Consider the following 27,603-nt stretch of genomic DNA (forward strand, 5'->3'; position numbering starts at 1 on the left):
TCCAGTATATTTTCCCTACTATTTTTCAGCATTCTACTGTTTAAGATGGATGTCCACTTTACTCTTTCTTCAAATATTAGGATTAGATAGTTATAAACATCTATAATAAGTTTAAAAAAATATTTAGCAAAGCACAGATGGAAATGATGAGACAGCCACTTAAGAGAAGCATGTGCTTTTCTGCATGTTCCTGACTTATTTGAATGTTTAGGCTCACTTGGGCGAATGTCCCACTGAACAGAGATATAAAAGGTTGCACTATTGCAAAATCTGAGCACAACTGCACGATGGAGGGAAATTCCATCTTACCTAATGACTTTTAAAACAAGGCGTAATTGTTGTTATTTTGAGATACTCTGCATGAATGATGTAATATGGAGATCCATGACTACAAGCTTCCTAAGTTATGCACCTAAATGGCTTCGTTCCCCATTCAGACTTCAATTATCTTAATGTGGTAAGTCTTAGCGGTGAAAACTGGTAAACACTGTGCCACAGAATGTCTAGTTCTATTTCCAGTGACCTCAGGGCAGTTAGTATATGCACTGAAAATGGACTCCTAACCATTTAAAAGAGAGCAATATTTTTTGACTATTTTGCGGAGCTCAGAAGCAGTGACCACTCTCTCATGTCTCAATTAGGCATATTCCCCGTGAAGAAGAAGAGTTTGGATTTGATATCCCGCTTTATCACAACCCGAAGGAGTCTCAAAGCGGCTAACAATCTCCTTTCCCTTCCTCCCCCACAACAAACACTCTGTGAGGTGAGTGGGGCTGAGAGACTTCAGAGAAGTGTGACTCGCCCAAGGTCACCCAGCAGCTGCATGTGGAGGAGGTCCAAGGCCTAGACAAAACACCAATCTCTCTCTTGCACACACACCCAAACACACACACAGGAAATTCACCTTGTTGCATCCACGGTATGAGATGAGAAAGTGGCTCCCTATCTCTGCATGCAGCACAGAATAGACAGCTAGCCAGGATGGCAAAGCAGAATGCTGCTGCTCCTCCACCAAACACATTGGCTTGCCTACCAGCCCATGTAGAAGGCCTTTCCAGGGACGTGGGTGGTGCTGTGGTCTAAACCACTGCGCCTCTTGGGCTTGCCAATCAGAAGGTTGGTGGTTCGAATCCCCGTGACAGGGTGAGCTCCCATTGTTCTGTCCCAGCTCCTGCCAACCTAGCAGTTCGAAATCACACCACTGCAAGTAGATAAATAGCTACCGCTGTGGCGGGAAGGTAAACAGCATTTCCATGCACTCTGGTTTCTGTTACGCTGTTTCGTTGCACCAGAAGCGGTTTAGTCCTGCTGGCCACATGACTTGGAAAGCTGTCTGTGGACAAACGCCGGCTCCTTTGGCCTGAAAGTGAGATGAGCGCTGTAACCCCATAGTCACCTCTGACTGGGCTTAACCGTCCAGGGGTCCTTTACCTTTACCTATTGGGAAGCAAGTCCCACACCAGGTTTCACATTTGCCGTTCACATACTCAGACTCTTTCATGAGAGAGGAAGAATAAATGAAAATGTATGCACTTACCTGCGACAGCAGTATCCATTTCATCCTCGTCCACAGATTCTTGAGCACCATAGCTGGCCAAAGGAGAATACGGGTAGCAAGTATTGAGATTCAGGCCCAGCATGAAGTTGTGTACTTTGCCTGCACGTCCTTCCCGGGTGGTGAAAAGGGCGCTGTCACCCACCAGAGCCATAAACATCCGCTGAACCCAGCTCTCCTGGTTGCTCTGTTCACGTTCTTTCTCAGCATCAGGGTTTTCTGAGCCTGTAGACCGAGTAGGAGTAGAAAGAACTTCAGCATATGGGGAAAACTCTGGAAAAGTGATTTGAAGGCAATGGTCCAGTATACCTGAAGGAGTGTCTCCACCCCCATCGTTCAGCCCGGATACTGAGGCCCTTCTTGCGGTTCCCTCCCTGTGAGAAGCCAAGTTACAGGGAACCAGGCAGAGGGCCTTCTCGGTAGTGGTGCCCTCCCTGTGGAAGGCCCTCCCACCAGATGTCAAAGAGAGGAACAACTACCAGACTTTTAGAAGACATCTGAAGGCAGCCCTGTTTAGGGAAGCATTTAATGTTTATTATTTTCTATTGTGAGTCACTCTGAAAAGCCCCTCGGTGCAGCAAAATACAAATACATACCTTAACAAACAAGAAAGCAAGCAAACAATAAAACAAACCCAAAGGGCTTCTAGCAATAAGCAATAAGTAAAAAAAAAAAGTTTTTATTAAAGATTTTCTTGTGTAACAAATAAAAAAGAACATACTAATCTGCTTCCATCTTTAAAAAAGTAAGGAAGGAAGACTCCTTTTCCTCACTTTAATGATATGCCATAAGGAAAAATCTTCCATGACCAGAGTAGATGTGAGAAAATGGAACTGATTTGAATGTGGAAATGTAGAAGGGGAAACTGTCTGGCCAAAAGGGAGATCTTATCTGCCCAGCTGAGCTTTTTTGTTACTGATGTAATTGAGAGAGGCACGCAAATCTTAATGGTCCCCTGGAAGGAATAACACACTCAGAGCCATACTGTCCCTGCCCAACATTGTTCAGAAGGGTGGGCTCTCCTTTGACCGTAAAGAGAACTCTCATTCCAGGTTTCATAAATACCCCAGACATTTCTAATGAACCACAGCCTGGTTTGTCAACAAGAACATGTGATTCACAAAGTGACTTCGACTATTATTTCAAAAATTAGTTGGAGTCACTGCTGCATCCAAAGTCCTGCAAGACGGAAAGTGAGGAGACCTATTTTGGCTCCACAAGCTCCAGGCATCACACGGCAATGGACTGGCTTAGGAACATGGAGAGCCTTGGTTGGTCAATAGTTACTGCACCCCTGAAACCCCAGGAAATTGGGCAGAGTTCAGGTCTCCTCCACAGAAGAACAGCTCCACCAGCAGTACAGTGGTATCTTGGTTCTCAAACACCTTGGTACTCAACCAACTTGGAACCCAAACCCTGCAAACCCGGAAGTGTTCTGGTTTGCGAGCTTTTTCGGAAGCCAAACATACTCCATTTTGAGTGGTACGCTTCCGAATTGATTGCCACACTTCTGTTTTGAGTGCCACACTTCCATTTTGAGTGTTACGCTGAGGTCTGTCTGTTTTTGCTATTTATTTTGCGTTTTTGCGGCTCTTTTTCTTTTGTTTTTGTGGCTGTGTGGAACCCAGTTCAGCTACTGATTGACTAACTGTGTGACTGCAATACATTGTTTATTGCTTTCATTATATGGATCGGAACAATGGTCTCGTTAGATAGTAAAATTCATATTAAATTGATGTTTCAGAGGTTGTTTTTACAAGTCCGGAACAGATTAATCCATTTTGCATTACTTTCTGTGGGAAAGCGCGCCTTGGTTCTGGAACGCTTTGGTTCTGGAATGGACTTCCGGAACGGATTACCGTATTTTTCGCCCTATAGGACGCACTTTTCCCCCTCCAAAAATGAAGGGGAAATGTATGTGCGTCCTATGGGGCAAATGCAGGCTTTCGCTGAAGCCTGGAGAGCAAGAGGGGTCGGTGCGCACCGAACCCTCTCGCTCTCCAGGCTTCAGGAAGCTTTCAAAAAGCCTTGGGAGCCAGCGGGAGTTCCCGTCGGGCTCCCTAGGCTTGCGGATAGCAGCCTGCATCTTGAAGCCCAGGGCACGCTGCACAGCGCGCCCCGGGCTTCAGTTCCCCAGCCTGGTTCCCCAACCTGCTATCCCCCAACATGGTTTGAAGGCTGGTGGTGGGGAGAAGCAGAGTGCCTTCCCGCTGTTCCCCGACCTGGTTTGGGCTTCAGGCAGATATCCGCAAGCAGTGGGAGCCCGGCGGGAAGTCGCGACGGTCTCCCAAGGCTTGCGGAGAGCTGCCTGTTCTGTGGGCTGGGGTCGGGGGAAGCTTGGGCTTCCCCCACCCCAGCCCTGCACCTGCACCTGGGGGGGAAATATTTTTTTTTTCTTTATTTCCCCCTCCAAAACTAGGTGCGTCCTATGGGCCAGTGCGTCCTATAGGGCGAAAAATATGGTAAGTTTGAGAACCAAGGTGACACTGTGCTCTGCTCTGCTACCAAAAAAGGTCTCACATTTCATCTTAACACACACACACACACACACCACCCAACCACCTCCATCTTACCTAACTTTATGAAGCACCAGGAAACGGTTCATCAAAAAGCCGACTATTCCTTTCTTGGGTCCTAAATACTACCTGAATTTTCTCCTTTTCATTATGTCTTGCTTTATTGGGACACGCCAATAAAAATAGTTGTATGAAGTGTCACGTCTGGTGACCTTTCTTACCTTTTGGTCCCTGTGACTCATCATCGCTGTCTGAATCGTTGCTCACTAGGTGCCGCATCCTGATATTTTCTGTGGAAATAAACAAAGGAAGATTTTGGTACCTTAAATGGCTGGGTTGGTAAAATGGCAATCAAAGGAGCTGCACAAGTTCTTGGAAGGAGAGAGTAACGCTGGAATAAAACAATAAACGATCTGAAGCTAACTTTATGAAAAAAGGATTTTCCACATCCATAAAACCAGCAGATCACCAAGCTAAAGGATACTTGGAGATCTCTAGGGTTAAGACTACAATACAGAGCACTGTCTTTTGAAGGAAGTTAAACAAGAGATTAATATGTTTCAAAACTACTTTTTTCCCCCTGACCAGCTGACGAGGCCTCCGTTTTTCTTCCCACACTACCAAATTCAAAACGTATAAGCAGAGAAGAACACAAATTTAAACTTGAGCAGAGAAACATGGCTAACTTGCATTATATGACAGTTGCCAGCCTAATGCACAACATTTTGGCTTTCCAGACTAATACAAATACAACATGGTGGTTTAGGATTGCCTTGCTTTGCATGCTTCCAGGGTGAGGGGGGCATTTAGTTACCCTCCCCTTTACTCAAAAGGCTGCATAGTTGACAACAAGGAAATTGGAATATCAAGGAGACAAGCACTTCCTGAAGCATATGCTGCCAAAATATCATACTATGAGCCATAAAAAGAGCTCTTACAAAGTGCTAGTAGGCAAAGACTTCCCTCTCAACCTCTTCTTGACTTCACCCTATTGCTGAACTCTTCAAACCTGCCTCTCAGAACAACATCAAGGTCGAGTTTCTACATTACCTTGGTGTTGTGGTTCCTGCCACAAAACCACTGCCCCATGTCTGGCTCCCACATTACCCTCTGTAACAAATAAAAGCATCTTCACATGTGAGTAGGCTGCGTCCTATCAGTCCTTCTCCCTTCCATGGGGGTTGCTGATAGGAGAAGCAACCTACACAATGTGGACCACGAAACAGAAATGTCTGTATCTCACCTTGGTAACAGAGAAGCCAGCCATGGAAAGCAACCACTTTGCTGAGGTAACAAATGGACCAAGCTCAAAATGCATCAGCAGAGGGAAGTGTTTCCTAAACTCTGCTTCTGGTTTGGGTCTTTCCCACAGCAGCATCCCCTCTGATAAAGATGATATAGTGTATTTATACTGGCATCTGATAACTAGGATATTAAGCCAGGTTAAAAGACATTAAGCCAGGGTTTCTCATTTTGTATGCAACTGGAAACTGTGGTTTAAAACAAACCAGACTGGAGGAATTAAAGAGGGGAGGAGTTAAGTAAGGCATGCGTGGCCCTGACTCTCATTCCCAGCTCCAAAAACATTCATTCTGAAACCAAGAACGAATGTCTGAAACAGATCGTTGCTTTTTACTGACCCTGGAAAAATCTCAGCTTGTCTCAGAAACTCTTCCTACATTATCTCAAAAGATCCTTATGAAACAGTCTCAGACTCGCTAGGCTTAAAATGAAATGGTTCTTTTAACTGACAAAAGAATGTTTAACTCAATTAGATCTGCACCAAAAAAAGCCCAGGTAGGTTCCTTACAAGTATATTTGATTACAATGACTTTTATGAGAGTCACACCCTCATGCAAATTTACATCTGTGTAGATCAGCATCAATGACAGATTTACATATTTTCATGTAATCTTCCCACTTCACAGTTACTCACACTACTCAAGCCATTCTAAAAGCTAATACCTAAAGAAAAAGCAACAGACATTTAAGGGAGATGACAGAGTTACAAACTTGGAAGATCAGGGGAATGTTATGGATTTAGTGAATATTGATTTCAGTATGGCTTCTGACAAAGTCCCCCATGATATTATGGCAGAGAAGTTAGTATAATGTGGGCTGAATGAGGTAACGTGAGGTGGCTTTGTAGCTGGTTGATTGACCAAACCAAAAGAGTGCTTATGAATGGTCCCAGGTCATCCTGGAAAAAAGTGACAAATTGGTTCCTCCCTTAAAGAGAGACCTGGAAACCGACACCCTGTGTTGTGGGTGGGTACAATTGGTCAGCCACAACACCCAATTGGTAGGTCCCTCATAGCTGCGTGCAATCTGGCCAATGGGACGCAGTCCAAACGGTTCGAGGGACCTATTTATGCCCATGCACGTGACCCAGAGCTTCCTCTTTCGGCGCGTGCATTCAGAAAACCCGCCCACCTCTCCCTACTTTTAGGGCTTTGCACTTGACCTTGCTATGCCGTCGCGTGTCGTCTGTTGTTGGGACACAGGCATGGCAGGAAATTCGCCCACTTGGCTGATTGGCTGTTGCCATTTGGGTTTCACCTGCCGCGTAGCAAATTGTCACAACTTGTAAGGTTGCAGATAGGCTTTGGCTCAGGTGATAGGGATGGGAGAACGCTCTTGCCGTCCCTATGTGAAGGGTATTCCGTTAAAGGAAACCAGGGACTTGATGGTTTGGTCAACCCCTGAGAGGGGGTTGTGCCCATGCCTGAGTCCAGGGGGACATTTGGGTGGCGGAGTTAGTCCGTTCCCGGCTTTCTGCTTATCCAGGTGTCCACCCTTGGCTGACCTATGCTAGAACCCTGGGTCAGCGCTACCTGCATGGCAGGGAGCTAGTCGAATCAAAGCCTATGCAACCAGTCACTTTCTGTAATCAATAAAGTTGTGGCCTAAATTCTGCCAAAAAACCAAAACCAAAATTGAGTCAAGTGTGAATTTATTTAGGGGGGAGGTTTCTGGGTCTGAACACGCAAATGGGGTGCTGTAGGGTTCTGTCCTGGGCCTATTGTTTAATGTCTTTGTAAATTTATTTTTGTAACATCACCTAGTTCTTCTTCCATTGTAGGCCCTTTATTTTGAGAATTAGAAACTCCAAGGACTCTGTTGAATAATATAGCAAATGCACTTCCCCAGACACCTGAAAAAAATGAAATATAACAATGTTGTTGTTGTAATAATAATAATAATAATAATAATAATAATAATAATAATAATATATTTATACCCCGCCCATCTAGCTGGGTTTCCCCAGCCACTCTGGGCGGCTTTCAACAGAATATTAAAATACAATAATCTATTAATCATTAAAAGCTTCCCTAAACAGGGCTGCCTTCAGATATCTTCTAAAAGTCTGGTAGTTCTTCCTCTCTTTGACACCTGGTGGGAGGGCCTTCCACAGGGTGGGTGCCACTACAGAGAAGGCCCTAAACTGCCTGGTTCCCTGCAACTTGGCTTCTCGCAGCGAGAGAACCACCAGAAGGCCCTTGGCGCTGGACCTCAGTGTCTGGGCTGAACAATGGGGGTGGAGACGCTCCTTCAGGTATACTGGGCCGAGGCCGTTTAGGGCTTCAAAGGTCAGCACCAACACTTTGAATTGTGCTCAGAAACGTACTTGGATTCAGTGAAGATCCTTTAGGACTGGTGTTATATAGTCCCGGCAACCACTTCCAGTCACCAGTCTAGCTGCCACATTCTGGATTAGCTGTAGTTTCCGGGTCACCTTCAAAGGTAGCCCCACATAGAGCACATTGCAGTAATCCAAGCAAGAGATAACCAAAGCATGCACCACTCTGGCGAGACAGTCTCTGGGCAGGTAGGGTCTCAGCCTGTGTACCAGACGGAGCTGGTAGACAGCTGCCCTGGACACAGAATTGACCTGCACCTCGGTTAACAAGGAAAACCACTGACTCTATATGTATATATATATATGCATTTAGCAAACTGCTGCCTTTTTATATATATTTCAAGGCTTTTATATGTTATTTTCTCTTTTAAGGTTTTATTTCCATAATGCCTAATAAAGGTTTGATAAAGTAAGACCTGCACCTCCATGGACAGCTGTCAGTCCAAAATGACTCCCAGGCTGCACACCTGGTCCTTCAGGGGCATAGTTGCCCCATTCAGGACCTGGGAGTCCCCCACACCCGCCCGCCCCCTGTCCCCCCAAAACAATACTTCTGTCATGTCAGAATTTAACCTCAATCTGTCCCCCCTCCTGTTGTTGTTGTTAAGATATTGGTAGATGCTTAGGTATTGTTCACTTTCTGGCAATGCTCACATATCCACTCAATTACTTACCCATTAAGAAATGCAAAGGGTTTTCTTTATATTTATCCACTACCGTTCCCATAAAAAATTTGCTGCCGAACAAATTAGGAGTCATAAAGGTACCATATTTAGCCATCCCGATTTCATAGGGACTGAATTCCACCCAATCTGTAAAGAAAAATATAAAAAGGGCACTGGTTAACATACAACAACAAAAGAAGAAGAAGAAGAAGAGCTTTAATACAGCACAGAAACAGAAAAGGTGTGCAAAAGATTCTCAAGGCTCAACAAAATCTTGACTTCCATCTGCTGTCTTTCCTTGCCAACCTTCATATATGCCAACAACTACTAGCACATATGGTAAAGTGAAAAAAAGAGGGGGGAGGTGAAGGACCCCTGGACGGTTAAGTCCAGTTAAAGGTGACTATGGGGTTGTGGCGCTCATCTCGCTTCAGGCTGAAGGAGCTGGCATTTGTCCACAGACAGCTTTCCGGGTCATGTGGCCAGCAGGACTAAACCGCTTCTGGCGCAATGGGACACCGTGATAGAAACCAGAGCACATGGAAGCGCTGTTTACTTTCCCACCGCAGTGGTACCTATTTATCTACTTGCACTGGCGTGCACTGCATGCCACCCTCTATATTCAGCCAGATTCTTGTTTGCACTACGGCAAGCAGACACAGCTATTTTCCTCAGCTCATTTTGCACCTCCCTGCATCTTCCTTTTCATCTTTTTCTGCGTTCTTCCAGGAACTTTACTGTGTTATTATGGTATGCCCTTCAGCAAATTATACACGACACCCACACAGAGTGAGAGTGAAATTGGGGTGGGAGGGGAGATATTTACAGATTAATAGGTGAAAATAGGTCTGCGAACAAGTCCCCACAAAACCCATTGCTGCAACAGGTGCCACGGTAGATTCTGTTTTGTTCCAGCCTATACAGTTCATGTGTTTCCATTTTAAACTCTGAAATTTCACAACAGCTTTCTAGAAATAGGTCTAAATTATGTCTGAGTCATCATAATTACGAGCAGTCGTAGGTGTGATCAGCGCAAACTTGGAATAAAAATATTATGGATAATGGGAACTCAACCAAAATTGTGAAAACTCTTCTCAGCTGGCGAATACCTTTATCCATTGCTTTTCTAAGCAACGTTCTTTTAAACAGAATAGTAAAATTACCAAGAAGGAATGCAAGATTAATCCTAAGAATTCACAAATCAGCTCATGAAAGGAGAACTAATTATTTCTCTTCAAAACACACCTTTTAGTCTAAGTGGGACAGAGAGGATTATTTAAGTTTAGGGGAAGGGAACCTTCTTGATGGGCAACTTTGGGAGACGCATGCCAGGATTTGGCAGGGACAGTGGCAAAAAAATGAGAGGGGCCAGAAGGCAAAAGTAGCCAATGCCACAGACGTGCTTAAATCAGATATGCCAAATGACACATGCAGAAGCAAATAATCAAGTTGAAGGGGTTTAAATAAGGCTGTTTTGATCCTTCTATCTGCCCAATATTCAGGTACACATATATATAATGATGTGATTTGACTACCTGCAAACATCAGTTCTGATACATCAGGTTTAACGTGGAGGCATGTAAAGAGTGGCAAAGCAGACTGCGCTTTGTTGATTTTCTCTTTCATATCAGACAAAGTGTTGTTCATTCTCTACAGGGAAAAAAGAGAGCAGAAATAATTTAAAGAATAGAGTTAGCAATCCAGCTAGTATCTGGTTGCTTTTGTGAAATCATTCAAGAAGGCAAAGGACAACAGAACTACTCACAGAAAACTAATGATAATAATAATAATAATTTATTATTTATACCCCATCCTCTTAAGTTAGATTAGTGCAATGCATTGTACGTCGGGCTGCCTCTGAAGATGATTTGGAAACTTCAGCCATTGCAGAATTCAGCGACCAGGTTGCTAAGCATTTAACGTCAATCCTGGCTCAGTTACACTGTCTGCCAATTAGTTTCCGAGCCCAACTCAAAGTGGTGGTTTAAGACCTATAAAATGTTTAATGGCTCAGGACTGCAATACCTCAAAAACCGCCCCATCCCATATGAACCAATAGGGACACTGTAGTAGTCATCATCTAAGTCCCTTCTTTGTGTGCCTTCTCCACGAAAGTTCTGGAGGGTGGCGACACAAGAATGGGCCTTTTCTGTGGTGGCTCCACGCTTGTCCCAAAAGGCTCACCTTGCACCTTCATTACATAGCGCCATGCAAAAAAATTCCCCTTCCCCCAAGCTAACTATATTGCCTTCTACACTGGGGTGGAGATTGTTTTTGTTTGTTACTGTGTTATGATTTTTTTTTTCTGTTTTTAGATTGCAAACCACCCTGTGATCTTCAGATGAAGAGCGCTACAGAGATTTGATTAATAATAATAATAAGCCAAGCAAGCCCACCCTATTCTCAAAAGCCTTGCCCAGAATCAATTATTGAACAATATACAAAGATTAAAGCAGTAATAAAACTACAAAACAGCATATGTGCAATTCAGTCCAACAGGAAATAGATACTTTCAATTGGCTTTTTAATTAACTATTGTGCTGATTCATTGCTAGTGCTCATTTTAATTAACGTTTTAATTAATTAATACAACAAGACAGTAATTAAAACAGGAATGGGGAACCTGTGGTCCTCCAGATGATACTGGATTAAGAATGATGGCAACTAAAACCAGTGGCTACTTGAGAATGATGGGAATTGGAGCTGAACGTCATCTAGAAGGCCACAGGTATCCTATATCTGCATTAAATAATAATTTATAATAATAATTTATTATTTATACCCCACCCATCTGGCTGAGTTTTCCCAGCCACTCTGGGCGGCTTCCAATCAAGTGTTAAAAACAATACAGCATTAAATATTAAAAACTTCCCTAAAGAGGGCTGCCTACAGATGTCTTTTTAAAAGAAGATAGCTGCTTATTTCCTTCACATCTGAAGGGAGGGCATTCCACAGGGCAGGCGCCACTACCGAGAAGGCCCTCTGTCTGGTTCCCTGTAACCTCACTTCTCGCAATGAGGGAACCGCCAGAAGACCCTTGGTGCTGGACCTCAGTGTCAGGGCTGAACAATGGGGGTGGAGATGCTCCTTCAGGTATACAGGACCAAGGCCGTTTAGGGCTTTAAAGGTCAGCACCAACACTCTGAATTGTGCTTGGAAATGCAGATCTCTCAGGACCAGTGTTATGTGGTCCCGGCGGCCACTCCAAGTCACCAGTCTAGCTCCCGCATTCTGGATTAATTGCAGTTTCTGGGTCACCTTCAAAGGTAGCCCCACATAGAGCGCATTAAAGCACCAATTATACACCAGATCATCATAAAACATTCCATAAACAAAACTTCAAGACCAAGGTAAATTTTAAAATATTTCAGCAGTGTCAAAGAGTGAAAAGATTTTGCACAAAGCAGACTTGAGCTGTTGGGGCACCTTTTTCCATCTCCACATAAATGTTTGCATCATAAACAAATGTTGTTTTAGAACTGCAACAGAATAGAATTTTATGACATACTTGTGGGCTTGAGCAGCAGACACTGCCTCAATGGACGTTGAAGTTACACAAATTGTTCATCAACTGTAACATTATTATACGGCATAAAACACTGGGAGAGTCTCGATAAATAAATATGTGGACTTTGTGAATTCTTTTGAAGGTTTGAGAGAGAAATAAGCTCATAATACAAAACTTGACATCACACATACCAAACCACAGATAGATATACTGATTTGCAAAGCAAAAAGTAAATTGATCGGCCCAAAAGATTTTTGACCGTGCTACAGTAAAACCTGCGCCTGCCTCCAAGTTTTATTTGCAAACTTACATTTTGGATGAGAGTTTCTCCAATCAACATTCCAAAGATATCTGTAAATGTAACAGGTTGCCCACACCTCTTCTTTTTCCATAATGCTTCAATATATCGCTTTACTTTCTGAGGAGTGAGCAGTTTTAATGGGTTGTGACTGACACAATTCTTCAGCTCCTCATTTATTTCCTTTGGTCCTTTTACTGGGAAATCTGGGTGAGAGTACAAGGTTGACATATACCTGCAAATGGCCACAACCAAGTTTAGAGTTACTGTGCAGAACATCTAAAATCATTTCCAGCAGCACCTGAAGATGTTTCAGTACCAAGGTAAAAATAATGATCCCTTAACTCCACCCTCTGGATGATTTAAGATGGCAAGAGAAACGATATACTGTAAAATACATGAATCAGAAGCAAACTTATTGGGGGGGGGTTCAGTTTCATCTGAAGTTGCAATTACAAAATTTCCTACATTGCAATATTTCATTCATGTAGGGACGCCGCTGGTGCTGTGGCCTAAACCACTGAGCCTCTTGAGCTTGCCGATCAGAAGGTCGGCAGTTTGAATCCATGCAAAGGGGGGAGCTCCCGTTGCTCTGTCCCAGCTCCTGCCAACCTAGCAGTTTGAAAGCACACCAGGGCAAGTAGAAAAATAGGTACCACTGTGGTGGGAAAGTAAATGGCGTTTCCATGCACTCTGGCACTCATTATGACTCCCCCATGCACCAGTAGCGGTTTAGTCCTGCTGGTCACATGACTTGGAAAGCTGTCTGTGGGCAAACACTGGCTCCATTGGCCTGAAAAGCAAGATGACCGCCGTAACCCCATAGTTGCCTTTAATTGGACTTAATCATCCAGGGGTCCCTTTTTTCAATTTCATTCATTCAGAAAGCATTTTAAAATCACAGAATCAAAGCACTAGAAGAGCCTAGAGCAGTGAGGGCCAAACGTGGCCCTCCAGCTGTTTTTGGACTACAACTCCCATCATCCCTAGCTAACAGGACCAGTGGTCAGGAATGATGGGAACTGTAGTCCCAAAACAGCTGGAGGGCCATGTTTGGCCATCACTGGCCTAGAGGCACAAGCCAGATGCTCCGTCAACTATTAAATGAAAAGGGATTTGCTTCTGCATTGGTTTCCATTCCTGCAACCTGGTTAACAGGATCAGCAGATAAGGAACTCAGGATGTTCCTATTCAAAACCATTTCAACTTTTCATGCATTGACCTACATCTAGAAAGAATGAGATTTGAAGGAAGTTATTATTATATGAGAAAGTTGAGATGAGGACAGTTTGGTGGGGAAGCATACCATGTGGATCCAGATAAGCCAGCGATATACGTTGCACAGTCCAGAATTCCAGATTCATACAGTGCTTTCATCACCCCAGCAAACCCCACTGTGGCACGGAATCCACCACCAGATCCCAATATTGCAATCACCGGTACCTGGATAAGCATACAATAAAGACGGATTGTTAAATATTCACTGTGTGTGGCTTCGTTTATCCGTCTACTGAATTCTTTTTTTAAATGAATTTTTATTGGAAATTTTATTTACAACATAACACTGAAATATTATGCCTTACTCCCGTTGCTCAGTCCCTGCTCCTGCCAACCTAGCAGTTCGAAAGCATGTCAAAAAGTGCAAGTAGATAAATAGGTACCGCTCCGGCGGGAAGGTAAACGGTGTTTCTGTGCGCTGCTCTGGTTCGCCAGAAGCGGCTTAGTCATGCTGGCCACATGACCCGGAAACTGTACGCCGGCTCTCTCGGCCAATAAAGCGAGATGAGTGCCGCAACCCCAGAGTCGGTCACGACTGGACCTAATGGTCAGGGTTCCCTTTACCTTTACCTTAGAATTAAAACAAGCTGCCAATATTATTCGACTGGTACACCTCTGACAGCAGTTTTGCTTCTGACTTAGCTGAACAATTTGATCCTATTTAGATACTGGTTTCTCCTCAACTCCCACAGTCGTTCTGCCCTTTTTGGTGGTCCATAGTCACTTTTTCAGGTTTATACAAAAGAATCTGATGCTACATTAGATATCATACCATCTAAACTAAGATTCCCACTCTCCTAAGCTTAAAGGAAAAATAAAAATGACAGGGGTAGGGAGAGAAAGACTGGTCTAATTGTTTAAAATTAGATTTAAAATAAAGTCCCAAACATGCGACAACTTCCAGAAAACAAACCCTAGCATCCAGATTTTGCCAGCAGAGGCTAGAAAATGAGTGTGTTAACAAGAAACTGCAGGACTATAGATAGCAGGAACAGAGAATAAATCTCAAAGTCAAGCATTAACAACTGAGTAAATATGCTCAGCACCAGATATGCTGCTGGTATTTTAACAGTCTGGACTACAGACACACCTGTTCAGTAACTTCCTTGCGGGACTTTGTCGTTTTATGAGTATTTGCATTTAAAAAACTCGCTACTGAGTTTCTGACAGCAACAGCCATCTTAGCTACTGATATGAGCCTTCTAAACTTACATCACGGGTAGAGGTGAGGTCTGTCCCCAGGAAATTGTTCAGATGGTGCATTACTTTAGTTTTCCGCTGCTCTCGGAAAGCCTTTTCCTCATCACACAGTGCCATGCTGAAACGGAGGTCTGTTGATGAGCTGCCGGGCATAAAACAGAGAAGTTTTACAGCATGAAATTATATGAAAATGATGTACCGATGATATTTAATACCAGGCATCAGCAAACTCTAGTCCTCCATATGTTTGGGACTACAATTCCCATCATCCCTGACCACTGGTCTTGTTAGCTAGGGATGATGGGAATTGTAGTCCCAAACATCTGGAGGGCTGGAGTTTGCCTATGCCTGTTTAACACCAAGTAAAATTGCAAAAAATGTATAAAACAAGTTCAATTTTATTTTTTTATCATATGCGGTGGACATGTATACAAGTAAAGGCTTTCTGGGAAATGATATATAATGAATTAAAGAAAATGTTTAAGAATACATTTGTTAAGAAACCAGAAGCCCTTTTGTGAGGTATAATAGGTGAAGAGTTACCAAAAGAGGATAAAATACTTTTTATGTATGCAACAACAGCAGTGAGAATGCTACTAGCCCAGAGAAGGAAAGAAAGAGAAGTACCAATAAAAGAAGAATAGCAGATGAAACTGATGGAATACACAGAGTTGGCAAAACTGGCGGGGAAGATCAGAAACCAGGAAGATCAAGGTTTTTTTTAAAGATCGGAGTAAATTCTTAATTTATTTTTTAAAAAAACACTGTAAACAGTGAAAATCATTGGCAGGGTTGTAATGACACTTGTAATGTGGAACAGACTATGATAACTAATGGCAATTATATGTCAGTGTAAATTTTTATATGGGAGTGGCTGATAGTTGCTGATACTCTACTCTGCGACCACCAAGAGACTTCATTTAGACATTATTTTCTCAACACAAAGACAGTTCACCATCTTTAATCCTATTAAAATCAATGGGCCAAGCATATTTAACTGTGTTTAATTGTTCCCTCTGTGTTTTAGAAGAAGAAAAAACAGCAACCGCCATGAAAACTGGACATTTGCCCTTTAAACTTGAACTGTACGTTAGATGTCATATTTTGTGTTCTGCAGAAAGGCTATAGTCCAGCAGCTTTCTAGTTTTATGTACCCAAAATCGGCAACATTTTTAGAATATTGCAAATATTGCTTAGACTCTAGTATGGTACATTTGAATCCCATCAGTTTAAATAAGTGGGATAATTAAGTACATGTCAAATACCTCCTCTGAAGATTAATGGGGCTTGCTGGGTAATACGAACTTCCTACCTGATATTTTCAATGCTAAGTTATTCTAAGAGTTAGCTCTACACAGTTAATTTTACAGCTTCACACTTAAATTTACAAAACATAGCAAAGCAACAACAACCAAAACCTACTCTCAAAACCACACTGCTTCTGAAATCTCTAAATTTCTGTTTTTATTGTATCAAGATGACTTACCAAACTTCAAGAGATACCTCCAAAGTAACGGTAATGACCTAAACAAGACAAGTTACAATAGTATTAGATTTTTGTGGGGAAAGATCATGGTCTTTCTTTGCAGTTAAATGATAACAACAACAAAATGTAGTTTACTCAACGATGCAATTAATTAAGCTATGGAATGACAGAAACTTTTAGAAAGTACAGAACTGAAGAGGGCTACTAAGTAAGATTAAAAATAAAACCCTCATAGGATCAGACCCAAAGGAGCATCCTGTTTCTCACAGTGGCTAGACAGAGAATTCCAGCAAGTTTAAAGAAACAGACCAAAGCTTGTAGGTTACTTCACCCCCATCGTTCAGCCTGGTCCTGCTCCGAGGGCCTTCTGGTGGTTCCCTCACTGTGAGAAGTGAGGTTACAGGGAACCAGGCAGAAGGCCTTCTCGGTGGTGGCGCCTGCCCTGTGGAACGCCCTCCCATCAGATGCCAAGGAAATAAACAACTATCCGACTTTTAGAAGGCATCTGAAGGCAGCCCTGTTTAGGGAAGTTTTTAAGGTTTGATGTTTTGTCATGTTATTAGTATCTGATGTTTTGATGTTTTGTCATGTTATTAGTATTAGTATAAACCCCGGCAGATGAGAGGGGTATAAACAATAAATTTTTTTTTAAATATTATTATTATTATTATTATTATTATTATTATTATTATTATTATTACGACAATGCAGGAGTGGCCAGAGAAAAGGGGGGGCAGTGCATGTCATGCTGAACTCCTTACTGCGCTTCATCTTTCCTGCCCTAGTGGCTTTGTGCTGCTGACCTTTCCTGTCACCTGTTCCTGAAACCATCACCTGGTGTAGTGGCCTTCCAACTTTCAGGACAGTGCTTTAATCCTAAGCTGCTGCAAAATACCCCCTTTAACTTCTACAGTTCACCTTACTTTCACTATACAGTGGTACCTTGGTTCTCAAACTTAATCCGTTCCGGAGGTCCGTTCCAAAACCAAAGTGTTCCAAAACCAAGGTGCGCTTTCCCATAGAAAGTACAGTGGTGCCCCGCAAGACGAATGCCTCGCAAGACGGAAAACTCGCTAGACGAAAGAGTTTTCCGTTTTGGAGGTGCTTCGCAAAACGAATTTCCTATGGGCTTGCTTCGCAAGACGAAAATGTCTTGCGAGTTCCTGCGGGGTTTTTTCCTTCCCTCCCCCTTTTTCTAAGCCGCTTATCCGATAAGCCGATAAGCCGCTAAAAGCCGCTAAACCGCTAATAGCGCTAATCCGCTAAGCCGTCAATGGGCTTGCTTCGCAAGACGAAAAAACCGCTAGACGAAGAGACTCGCGGAACGGATTGTTTTCGTCTTGCGAGGCACCACTGTAATGCAAAATGGATTAATCCATTCCAGACTTTTAAAAACAAACCCTAAAACAGCAATTTAACATGAATTTTACTATCTAACCAGACCATTGATCCATAAAATGAAAGCAATAACAGTGTACTGCAGTCACACAATCAATCCACCAGTAGCTGAACTGTGTTCCACACAGTCACAAAAACAAAACAAAAACAGCCGCAAAAATAGAAACGCAAAACAAACCGCAAAAACAGACAGACCTCAGCGTAACACTCAAAACGGAAGTGTGGCACTCAAAATGGAGCACGCTTGGCTCCTGAAAAAAGTTTGCAAACCGGAACACTTACTTCCGGGTTTGCAGTGTTTGGGTTGCAAGTTGTTTCAGTACCAAGGCGTTTGAGAACCAAGGCACCACTGTATCCATAGTAAATAGTAACTGAATGTTTTTTTCTTTGTTTTTAGTTTTTATCTGTTTTAATTATCAATTTTGTTTTTTATCCACTTAATATTCTATTCTCTGACTGCTGGTCTATGACTGTAATAAACTGATTGATTGATTGATTGATTGATTGATTGATTGATTGATACTGTAAATACAGCACCACCTTCTCTGCTCTTGTTGGGTCATTTGCTTGTTTGGTGCTTTTAAACAAGACAACCCCAAGGCAGTTTACAGAAGAAAAGGTTGACTTCTTCCACCTCGGGCAGCCAAGTGTCTTGGACCGACTCCGTCCACAGCCCTCTTCCCTTTGTGGATAATCTTCTCCAGCTCCATCTGCTCCCAACTCCTTAAAAATATTTAGCACTAAGGAGACATAATTAGAGGCAAACCACAAACGAAAAGCCAGCCGACAGCTCCTCCCTTCCTGTGTGCTTAACTTAGATTCCCCTCCAGCTCTCTTTGCCAAGTTGTGAGCCAAATAAGCAGCCTGGCTCCAGGTCAATTGTTTCTCCCTGGGTGGCATGGATAAAGTCTTTTTTCTTCTTCTGGTCTGCCCAGCTCCTGAGAGCACCATATATATTGATGGTGCTGGTCATAAAAATAAATATCGCCCTTCTCTCTTCCACGGACATTTTAGAAGCGTGCCTTCCCCCATATCAACCTTCTCAGTGGTGCTTATTAGGATGGCGGCTAACAGATTGAGGTTGAATCCTGACAAGACAGAAGTACTGTTTTGAGGAAACAGGGGGCAGGCGGGTATGGGGGACTCCCAGGTCCTGAATGGGGCAATTGTGCCCCTGAAGGACCAGATGCTCAGCCTGGGAGCCATTTTGGACTCACAGCTGTTCATGGAGGCGCAGGTAAATTCTGTGTCCAGAGCAGCTGCCTAACAGCTCCGTCTGATACACCGGCTGAGACCATACCTGCCCACAGACTGTCTCGCAGGAGTGGTGCATGCTCTAGTTATCTCCCACTTGGCCTACTACAATGCGCTCTACGTGGGGCTACCTTTGAAGATGACTTGGAAACTACAACTAATCCAGAATGTGGCAGCTAGACTGGTGACTGGAAGTGGCCACCGGGACTATATATATAAAGGATCTTCACTGGCTCCCAGTACGTTTCCGAGCACAATTCAAAGTGTTGGTGCTGACCTTTAAAGCCATAAATGGCCTCGGCCCAGTATACCTGAGGGAGCGTCTCCACCCACATCATTCAGCCCGAACACTGAGTTCCTGCTCCGAGGGCCTTCTCGCGGTTCCCTCCCTGCAAGAAGTGAGGTTACAGGGAACCAGGCAGAGGGCCTTCTCGGTAGTGGCACCTGCCCTATGGAACACCCTCCCATCAGTTGTCAAAGAAATTAACAACTATCTGACGTTTAGAAGACATCTGAAGGCAGCCCTGTTTAGGGAAGTTTTTAATGACTGATGTTTTAATGTTTTATATATATACATATACATATACATATACATATACATATACATATACATATACATATATACATATATATATATACATATATATAGCAATAAGGATCTAGTTTTAATCATTTTTTAAATGCACATCATGCCCTTTTCCTATGATCAGCACAGTTAATAACGTTGTCTCATTATACAAGTAAATCACAACAGCCTTGTAAGCCAAGTTACTGTTGTTTGAAAGGGCCCTGCTTTATAGCATCCTTCATATCATACTAAATTCCACCATGATTAAAAAAGGATATCAATGTTGGAAATGGCTACATGGGATACATTATATAAAAGAACTGCTTCTATACACTCATTGAATCAATGTATTTATATGTTTTGGGTTCTACTGCTGTCTTTTAACTTGTATTTTGCATTTGTTTCATTTTACAGTAGGCTGCTGTTAATCCTACTGAAAAGTTTTATTTTGAAGCTTATGGACTTCCAACCTGGGACCTTCAGGTGCGGAGCAGATTTGAAATACTCTAATGACTAAAGACACTCTTAGCCCTCCATAATACTGCACTACGCCAGTTTTGCCACTGACATCAATGGAACGGATATTCTACCAGCGGAATTTTGAAACCTACTTTATTGATAATGAGTGAGACCTCTTTCTTCTCTCCCACTTTCAAAGAAGATATGGGGAACGTTGCTGTACCAATTGTCTCATCCATCACATAATTTGCATCCATAAGAGTGACCTGCAAAAGATAAACATTATTATTGTTTTATTTTAAAAAACCACCTATTTGCCTCTATGATAACATTCATTAAAGGCAACATATTTGCCAAGCAATTATTAGTACACATTTGTCAGATATGGCAAAGCAATTGCACAAACTTGATATATATAAGCATTTTCTTTTTCTTTTGTCATCCAGTCCCCTTTCTCTACTGCCATTTCTGATGTACATTTTTTGGTTCCATTCTCTATCTAGACCACTAGTATAGATACAGTGGTACCTCGGGTTAAGTACTTAATTCGTTCCGGAGGTCCGTTCTTAACCTGAAACTGTTCTTAACCTGAAGCACCACTTTAGCTAATGGGGCCTCTTGCTGCTGCCGCGCCACCAGAGCACAATTTCTGTTCTCATCCTGAAGCAAAGTTCTTAACCCGAGGTAATATTTCTGGGTTAGCAGAGTCTGTAACCTGAAGCGTATGTAACCTGAAGCGTATGTAACCTGAGGTACCACTGTATCTGGTTTCAGGGTAGTTTCCTGTTCCTCAGTATGAATGGGCAGACTCTGCCTATGCACCCACCACCTATTTTTCAATATATCTTGCCAGGAGTCTAGGACAGCTGCAAATTTGCCCACCTCATTTCTAAGCCATGATGGGTTATTTAAAAATACTAATGTAGAAAAAAAAATCAGAAATTAAGCAGGAAAAAGGGAAATTCAAGCATTTGTGTACATTAGTGTACAACAAACTGAGCCTGAATGAGGAAAATAAAATATTAAAATCTGGCAGAAATATGCTCAGTGAAGATTCACCATCAGTAGACAACAACATTTTGAAATAGTGGACAAAATTTGCCCAAGGACACATACTATTCTAACATCAGATCAGCTACATACTAGAATGAGGCATGGAAAGTATTCTGAGATCAAGACATGCATCTTGGAGCCAGTTCAAAAATGAAATATTATGATATGATTTTTAATCATTGGGTATTCAGTGTATGAATTGAGAGTTGTTGGAATTGATTCCCTTGAAACAGTGTTGTATTCTGAGGTGATATGTGAATCTTATCTGTTGTGTCTGATCTGTTGTAATAGTCCATTCATGCATATAACACACTACAGTGGTACCTTGGTTCTTGAATTTAATCCGTTCCAGGAGTCGGTTCGACTCCCGAAATGGTTTGAAAACCAAGGCTTCCTGCACTCAATCGGAAGCTGTGTCCGACGTTCGGCTTCCAAAAAACGTTCGCAAACCGAACACTCACTTCCGAGTTTGCAACGTTCGGGAGCCAATTTGTTCGACAACTAAGCCGTTCAACTACCAAGGTGCCACTCTGCTTGGTGTTGCAGCTATTAAAATAATTAACTCGCAGATGTGTGCCAATGGTTGCACGGAGTATGACATTCCAACATCATAAAGATGTTGATCTATAGCCATTTCTTTACTCTTCCCTCCTATGCTCATTCTCATAGTGTAGAATGGAGATCATCAGTTGTTGTTGTTGTTGTTGTTTAGTCGTTTAGTCGTGTCCAACACTTTGTGACCCCATGGACCAGAGCATGCCAGGCACTCCTGTCTTCCACTGCCTCCCGCAGTTTGGTCAAACTCCTGCTGGTAGCTTCTAGAACACTATCCAACCATCTCGTCCTCTGTTATCCCCTTCTCCTTGTGCCCTCCATCTTTCCCAACATCAGCGTCTTTTCCAGGGAGTCTTCAGTAAGTGGCCCCAAAGGCAGGGGAATGTAAAAGGAGATGCTAAACATATACATTACTCTAATGACCATATAATTTTGCAGAAGTTTGTGTTATTATTTTGTAGTTAACACCAACTGAAGCGAACACTTAATCTCCACTTCAGTCTAGCCCCATACACCAGAGGCAGGAGAAAGTAAATGGCAATTAAATTCAAGAGGTAAAGGAAACTTTGAATTTCATGAACTCTGGTAAGTATGCTCAGAAATATCATTTCCAACTACAAGGTTTTGCCTGCCACTTTTAAGCTCTTCTTGCTGTTAGATTTCCCCCTCTTCTTCTCAAAGGCCAGGTTTATTTGCTTGGGAATAGGGCTGGGGAGAGAATGAGACCAGTAGGAATGGCTGGCAAAGCCCATTTCCAGCTAGACCAAATTCAGAAGGGTCTGGGCCCAACTCAGAATGGAGCGTTTCCATCTTTTTGAATCCTTATTTCAAATTTCCCCAGCTTTGCATTTCCCCCATTACTAGCTAGTTCATGGGTGTCATTGTTTCATTTGTCAAACTAACAACATTGGTTAACAAATTTACTTGAAAAATAGAATTTAAGCAGAGAAGGGTAGGCCTCCACAATGATACATTTCTAAGGACTGAATTACAAACTAAATTTAATACTGTGTACATTATAGAAATGTGATAGTAAAGGGAAAGCACTTTTGCAAATGGCACTGCATTACTGTCAGATAAACACTCTTATCCAGCCTACACAACATTATTGGTTCTTTAGTGTTAGCTTTCAGAATTTTCGTCATGTGTTTCCACAAGCAGCTGAGCATGTCAATTTAAATTATTAAATCTATTACAATAAAAGCAGGTTTCTCAATGTTCCTTTTTAAAGCTGCCCAGTGGGAAATTATTTCAATTCACCCTAGTTATAGCAACAGAAATGAGCGAACTAGCTAGCCCCTTAAGAAAATTCCTTTCGATATTTTTTTCTGCCTCCGAGAATAAGGGAAGTTCACATAATGCGTACTAAGAACAGCATAAAGAGAAGTAAAAGAGGATGTTGCTGGAATGAAAGCCCCAATTTGGAACAGATATACTCATTTAAGCTCAGCACACATATACCATGCATGAGAGTATTGGATTTCCTTCTATCACAAGCACCAGTAGGCCCCTTGCTACTACTCATAATGTCCTAGATAATGTGGTGAATGGATGTGGTTACACAGCGTTGAGTGAAGAGAACAACACTCAATTATGATCTCAGAGTTGCTGATTTCTTTACTCTTGTTTTGTTTGTTCCAGTTGCAGCATTAAAAAAAATAAATTCAAAGGCTCAGTTCTGTTGAGATATGAAAGCTTTGCCTCACAAAGTTTCCTTATCTTATTTAAAGGTAAAGGTACCCCTGCCCGTACGGGCCAGTCGTGTCCGATTCTGGGATTGCGCGCCCCTCTTGCTTAAGAGGCCGGGGGCCAGCGCTGTCCGGAGACACTTCCGGGTCACGTGGCCAGCGTGACAAGCTGCATCTGGTGAGCCAGCGCAGCACACGGAAACACCGTTTACCTTCCCGCTAGTAAGCGGTCCCTATTTATCTACTTGCACCCGAGAGTGCTTTCGAACTGCTAGGTTGGCAGGCGCTGGGACCGAGCAACGGGAGCGCACCGCGCCGCGGGGATTCGAACCGCCGACCTGACGATCGGCAAGTCCTAGGCGCTGAGGTTTTACCCACAGTGCCAACCGCGTCCCTCTTATCTTATCTTATTTACCCCGCCATTAAAGCCATTCTACAAATGGGGAACGAGGTCATGAGAGACTTAGTTGCGCAGGGCAGGTCCTCAAATGACCTTCTCTTCTCCAAACCTCTCAAGAAGCCCACAGGTTGCTCTCTCTTCTCATACTGAGTGAGCCAGATCTCACCGAGGTGGGGGACTCCTGGCTGGGCTATATCACTTCAGACTGCCGGTCGGGATTCACATGTTCCTCCAAACAAATTAACTCCCTGACCATAGAAAACTCAATGTAAAGGGGAAGAGTTCAAGCCTAGCTTGATGTATTCATTTTCCACATGAAGCTATCTTTTGGGGGAAGAGTTTCATTATGTGAGCTCTCACCTGTAACCTGATGTAAAAAGGTAAAGGACTCCTGGATGGTTAAGTTCTGCCAAAAGCGACTATGGGGTTGCGGCACTCATCTCGCTTTCAGGCCGAGGGAGCCGGTGTTTGTCCACAGACAGCTTTCTGGGTCATGAGGCAAGCATGACCGAACCGCTTCTGGCGCAACGGAACACCGTGATGGAAACCAGAGCACACGGAAGTGCCGTTTACCTTCCCGCCACAGTGGTACCTATTTATCTACTTGTACTGGTGTGCTTTTGGACTGCTAGGTTGGCAGGAGCTGGGACAGAGCAACGGGAGCTCACCCAGCCACAGGGATTTGAAAAGCCGACCTTCTGATCGGCAAGCCCAAGAGGCTCTGTGCTTTAGACCACAGCATCACCCACTACACTGCAAACATAGGTGTACCGTCTCTGTAGGAAATGCCTTAGTCTAGTAATATTTTTGCTCACTTTTTGCTGAACTCCCCAGCCTGTAGCAATGTCCTTCTTCAGTCCCTTGTAAACTCAGGAAATTCATACCTAGAACACTGTGGACTGGAAGCTTGAGGGTTCTGCAAACACGTTGCCAATGCTACATTCTTCCTCCCTTTGTCAAACCATGCTTCCGGACACCATTTTGCAAATTCAGCAAGAAAGATGAATAGACTTAAAAGAATGCAAACTTGTATAAATTATTCTGAATACTACAGTTTTCCTGAGGTAAGTTTAAATATTTTTGGAACAAACCAGCAAAAGATATAAGCAGCCCTGCACATATGACCCCTGGGGCCAATATAACGTGTGCTGGTACCTCCAAAACATTTTCCTGCTTGGGGTCCAAAATTATTTCGAAGGTTTCGTTCCACTCGGGGTTCACGTTGTTGTTGATGTGTGTCGTTCTCTTTCTGCTATCTGGGGCTGTTGGGATGAACAGTTCCACATAGGGGTCAGGAGTGTCCACTGAAATAAAACAAAGACACGCAGGAATCAGTAACAGACTCTTCAACAACATGGAGGTAAATCGAACAACCAATTGCACTCAACGGAATCTTCACCAACTGCACTTCCGTTTGTGTGTTTCTTCTGCACAGACATATGAAACCCTGGGCTGAACAGATGCTATTTTGCACAAATCGAGTTAAGGCCACAGCCGTGTGCCCAAGATGTGCTGGCTAGGGAGAGCTAAAATTTGGCAGAAGTCCTTACTTTGGTGCATCTTCAATACACCTCCCACAATGGCCCTACACTATCAGGATTTGAAGCATAGAATGCAGTGTTGCCTGATCACCACTGCCAGTGAAAGGGCCAGAACACGCTGGCACGGAAAGTGTAGACTTAATGTCAAATATTTTGCTTGCTCAGAGCCCTCATCTTGCTCCTACAGTAGCACATCACATCAATAAAATATGTGAAACAAGTACAATAAAGGTAAAGGACCCCTGGATGGTTATGTCCAGTCAAAGGCGAATATGGGGTTGTGGCGCTCATCTCGCTTTCAGGCCGAGGGAGCCAGCATTTGTCCACAGACAGCTTTCCAGGTCATGTGGCCAGCAGGACTGAACCGCTTCTGGCGCAACGGGACACCGTGATGGAAACCAGAGCACATGGAAGTGCCATTTACCTTCCCACCACAGTGGTACCTATTTATCTACTTGCACTGGTGTGCTTTCAAACTGCTAGGTTGGCAGGAGCTGGGACAGAGCAACAGGAGCTCACCCCGTTGCGGGGATTCTAACCGCCGACCTTCTGATCAGCAAGCCCAAGAGGCTCAGTGGTTTAGACCACAGCGCCACCTGCTGTGCAGTCACCTCTCATGCAAGGATTCCACTCCAGGGGCAGCATGTATATGCAAAATGGTGCACAGATAAAAGCTGCCATTGGAAAGCTGGGGAAACCCCACATGGAGGACCTCCCTGCATCTCCACTGCCAGAGGAAGAAGAAACCTGGCTCCCTTGATTCCAGATCTGCTCCAGCCTTTTCTTCCCCAGCCAGAACCTTCCTGAGGGCACAGCCACACTGGCCTTTTAATAACAGGTGTTATTTACTTAATATACCACTTAATTGCCAACGTGTCTTCTAAGTGATTTAGAAGTATAAAACCAATTACCTAAATATATATATATATAAGCACACATAATTAAAATCCGCAATAAAACAAGTCCATCAAAACATTAAGCTAAACATCCAATAAAACAAGCCTATTAAAAGAGCTCAAAAATCATAATTGCTAATACGGCAATTAAAGCAGGAGGTTCAGGTCAGGAGATCAAAGGAATGCTCATCTGAGAAGTTGGTAGAATGTCAGTGCATATTTTAGCAGGCAGACCATTTCACAAGAGTAGTTGTTGTTGGTATTCATCTGTCTCGATAGACAATGGAATGTTGCCTCCAGGAATGAAATAGAGCAACATGTTTGGCACCAGCTTGGCTGCTGGAGTTGCGTGTCAAGACCCCGAAGCCACCCCCTCGTTGAGAAATAACACACACAAAGACACGGATATTAAGTTAATGTTATTGGGCAAATTTGGCCACAGCTTTATTGATTGAAGAATGTGAGCGGTATTGGCTTAGGCACTGAATGGACCCGACTATATCTGACTCCTGCCCAATGCGCAGGAAGTCTGGTAAGGGTAAACCACAGGAAGGGGAAGCCCCGTCAATGCATACCAACCCGAGCTCCCCCTGGTATTCCCGTCGGGGTCGTGCCATGGCCCTAGCCCCCAACCTGGGCTTTGGACAAGATCAACACCCCCGGATTCCTTTAACGGAATACCCTTAAGCTTGGAGGGGCAGATGATGGCCACACCTTCCCTCCCCCACCACAACCCTAAGAAAGTTGTGAGGATTGCTACGCGGTAGGCGAAAACCAAATGGCCAGTGCCAGTTTGCCAAGTGGAAAAATTCCTGCCAGGCCCCTCAACGTCGAACAACCAAGGTCCATAGCAAAGCCAGTGCCTAACCCTGCAAAATATGGAGGGAGGGAGGGTGATTGAGGAAGTTAGCCAAAGAGGAAGCCCTCCGGCTCACGCCTCCAATTAAATGGTCCCGGCCAGTGTATTGGCTGGCAGGGCTCTGACTTGGCTGGGATCCCCCAGGCAACAGGGGAATCAATGGCTTTCCACTTATTCAAGTGTGTAACCACATCTATGATCCTAACCAAGTGACGGCCCCCTCAGGACTCCCCCTCTCACTGAGTTGGAAATACACACCTGGCAGTCTGCCATTCCTGTTTCCCACTCAGGAATGAACCATTCTCCCCAAAATGGCAAAAGCAGTGACCCAAAAATGCCCACCCTCTGAGGTCACCCTGTCAGGGCAGTCCAACAGGCCTTGGTAGTATATAAGGCTAGAGAACAAGGAGCCTGAGACAGGCCAAATGTTTCCAGCATTCTCCACCTCCTTCTTCCCAGGGTTTTCCAGCAGGTGATAGGTAATGGTAAAGGTAAACAAACCCTGGACAGTTAAGTCCAGTCAAAGATGACTATGAAATTGCAGCGCTCATCTCGCTTTCAGGCTGAAGGAGCTGGTTTTTGTCTACAGACAGCTTTGCTGGTCATGTGGCCAGCATGACTAAACTGCTTCTGGTGCAACAGAACACCATGTCAGAAACCAGAGCTCACAGAAATGCCATTTACCTTCCCGCCACAGCAGTACCTATTTATCTACTTGCACTGGTGTGCCTTCCAGCTGCTAGGTTGGCAGGAGCTGGGACAGAGCAACGGAAGCTCACCCTGTCA

The 27,603-nt window shown here is 43.6% G+C and overlaps 1 protein-coding gene and 2 long non-coding RNA genes across 5 annotated transcripts in view; 1 reads left to right on the forward strand and 2 right to left on the reverse strand.

Annotated features, from left to right (window-relative positions):
• Positions 1-27,603, reverse strand: part of PLA2G4A (phospholipase A2 group IVA) — a 909,235-nt gene that overhangs the window by 862,715 nt on the left and 18,917 nt on the right. For all 3 annotated transcript variants that reach the window (XM_081865873.1, XM_081865875.1, XM_081865874.1), the window contains exons 3-13: positions 24,677-24,825; positions 19,978-20,091; positions 16,147-16,184; positions 14,673-14,802; positions 13,489-13,625; positions 12,195-12,417; positions 9,912-10,026; positions 8,386-8,523; positions 7,133-7,225; positions 4,293-4,361; positions 1,538-1,780 (exon numbers count right to left, since the gene is read on the reverse strand). In XM_081865873.1, the coding sequence (XP_081721999.1) occupies positions 1,538-1,780; positions 4,293-4,361; positions 7,133-7,225; positions 8,386-8,523; positions 9,912-10,026; positions 12,195-12,417; positions 13,489-13,625; positions 14,673-14,802; positions 16,147-16,184; positions 19,978-20,091; positions 24,677-24,825 (1,449 nt within the window). The remainder of the gene's footprint in view (positions 1-1,537; positions 1,781-4,292; positions 4,362-7,132; positions 7,226-8,385; positions 8,524-9,911; positions 10,027-12,194; positions 12,418-13,488; positions 13,626-14,672; positions 14,803-16,146; positions 16,185-19,977; positions 20,092-24,676; positions 24,826-27,603) is intronic.
• The window catches only part of LOC309344016, an 805,887-nt gene that overhangs the window by 630,615 nt on the left and 147,669 nt on the right, over positions 1-27,603 (forward strand). The window lies entirely within an intron of this gene.
• The window catches only part of LOC309344018, a 59,411-nt gene that overhangs the window by 10,049 nt on the left and 21,759 nt on the right, over positions 1-27,603 (reverse strand). The gene's annotated exons all lie outside the window — the stretch shown is intronic.

Source organism: Podarcis erhardii (genome assembly GCF_964252035.2).
Source record: "Podarcis erhardii genome assembly, chromosome: 6".
Lineage (NCBI taxonomy): Eukaryota > Metazoa > Chordata > Lepidosauria > Squamata > Lacertidae > Podarcis > Podarcis erhardii.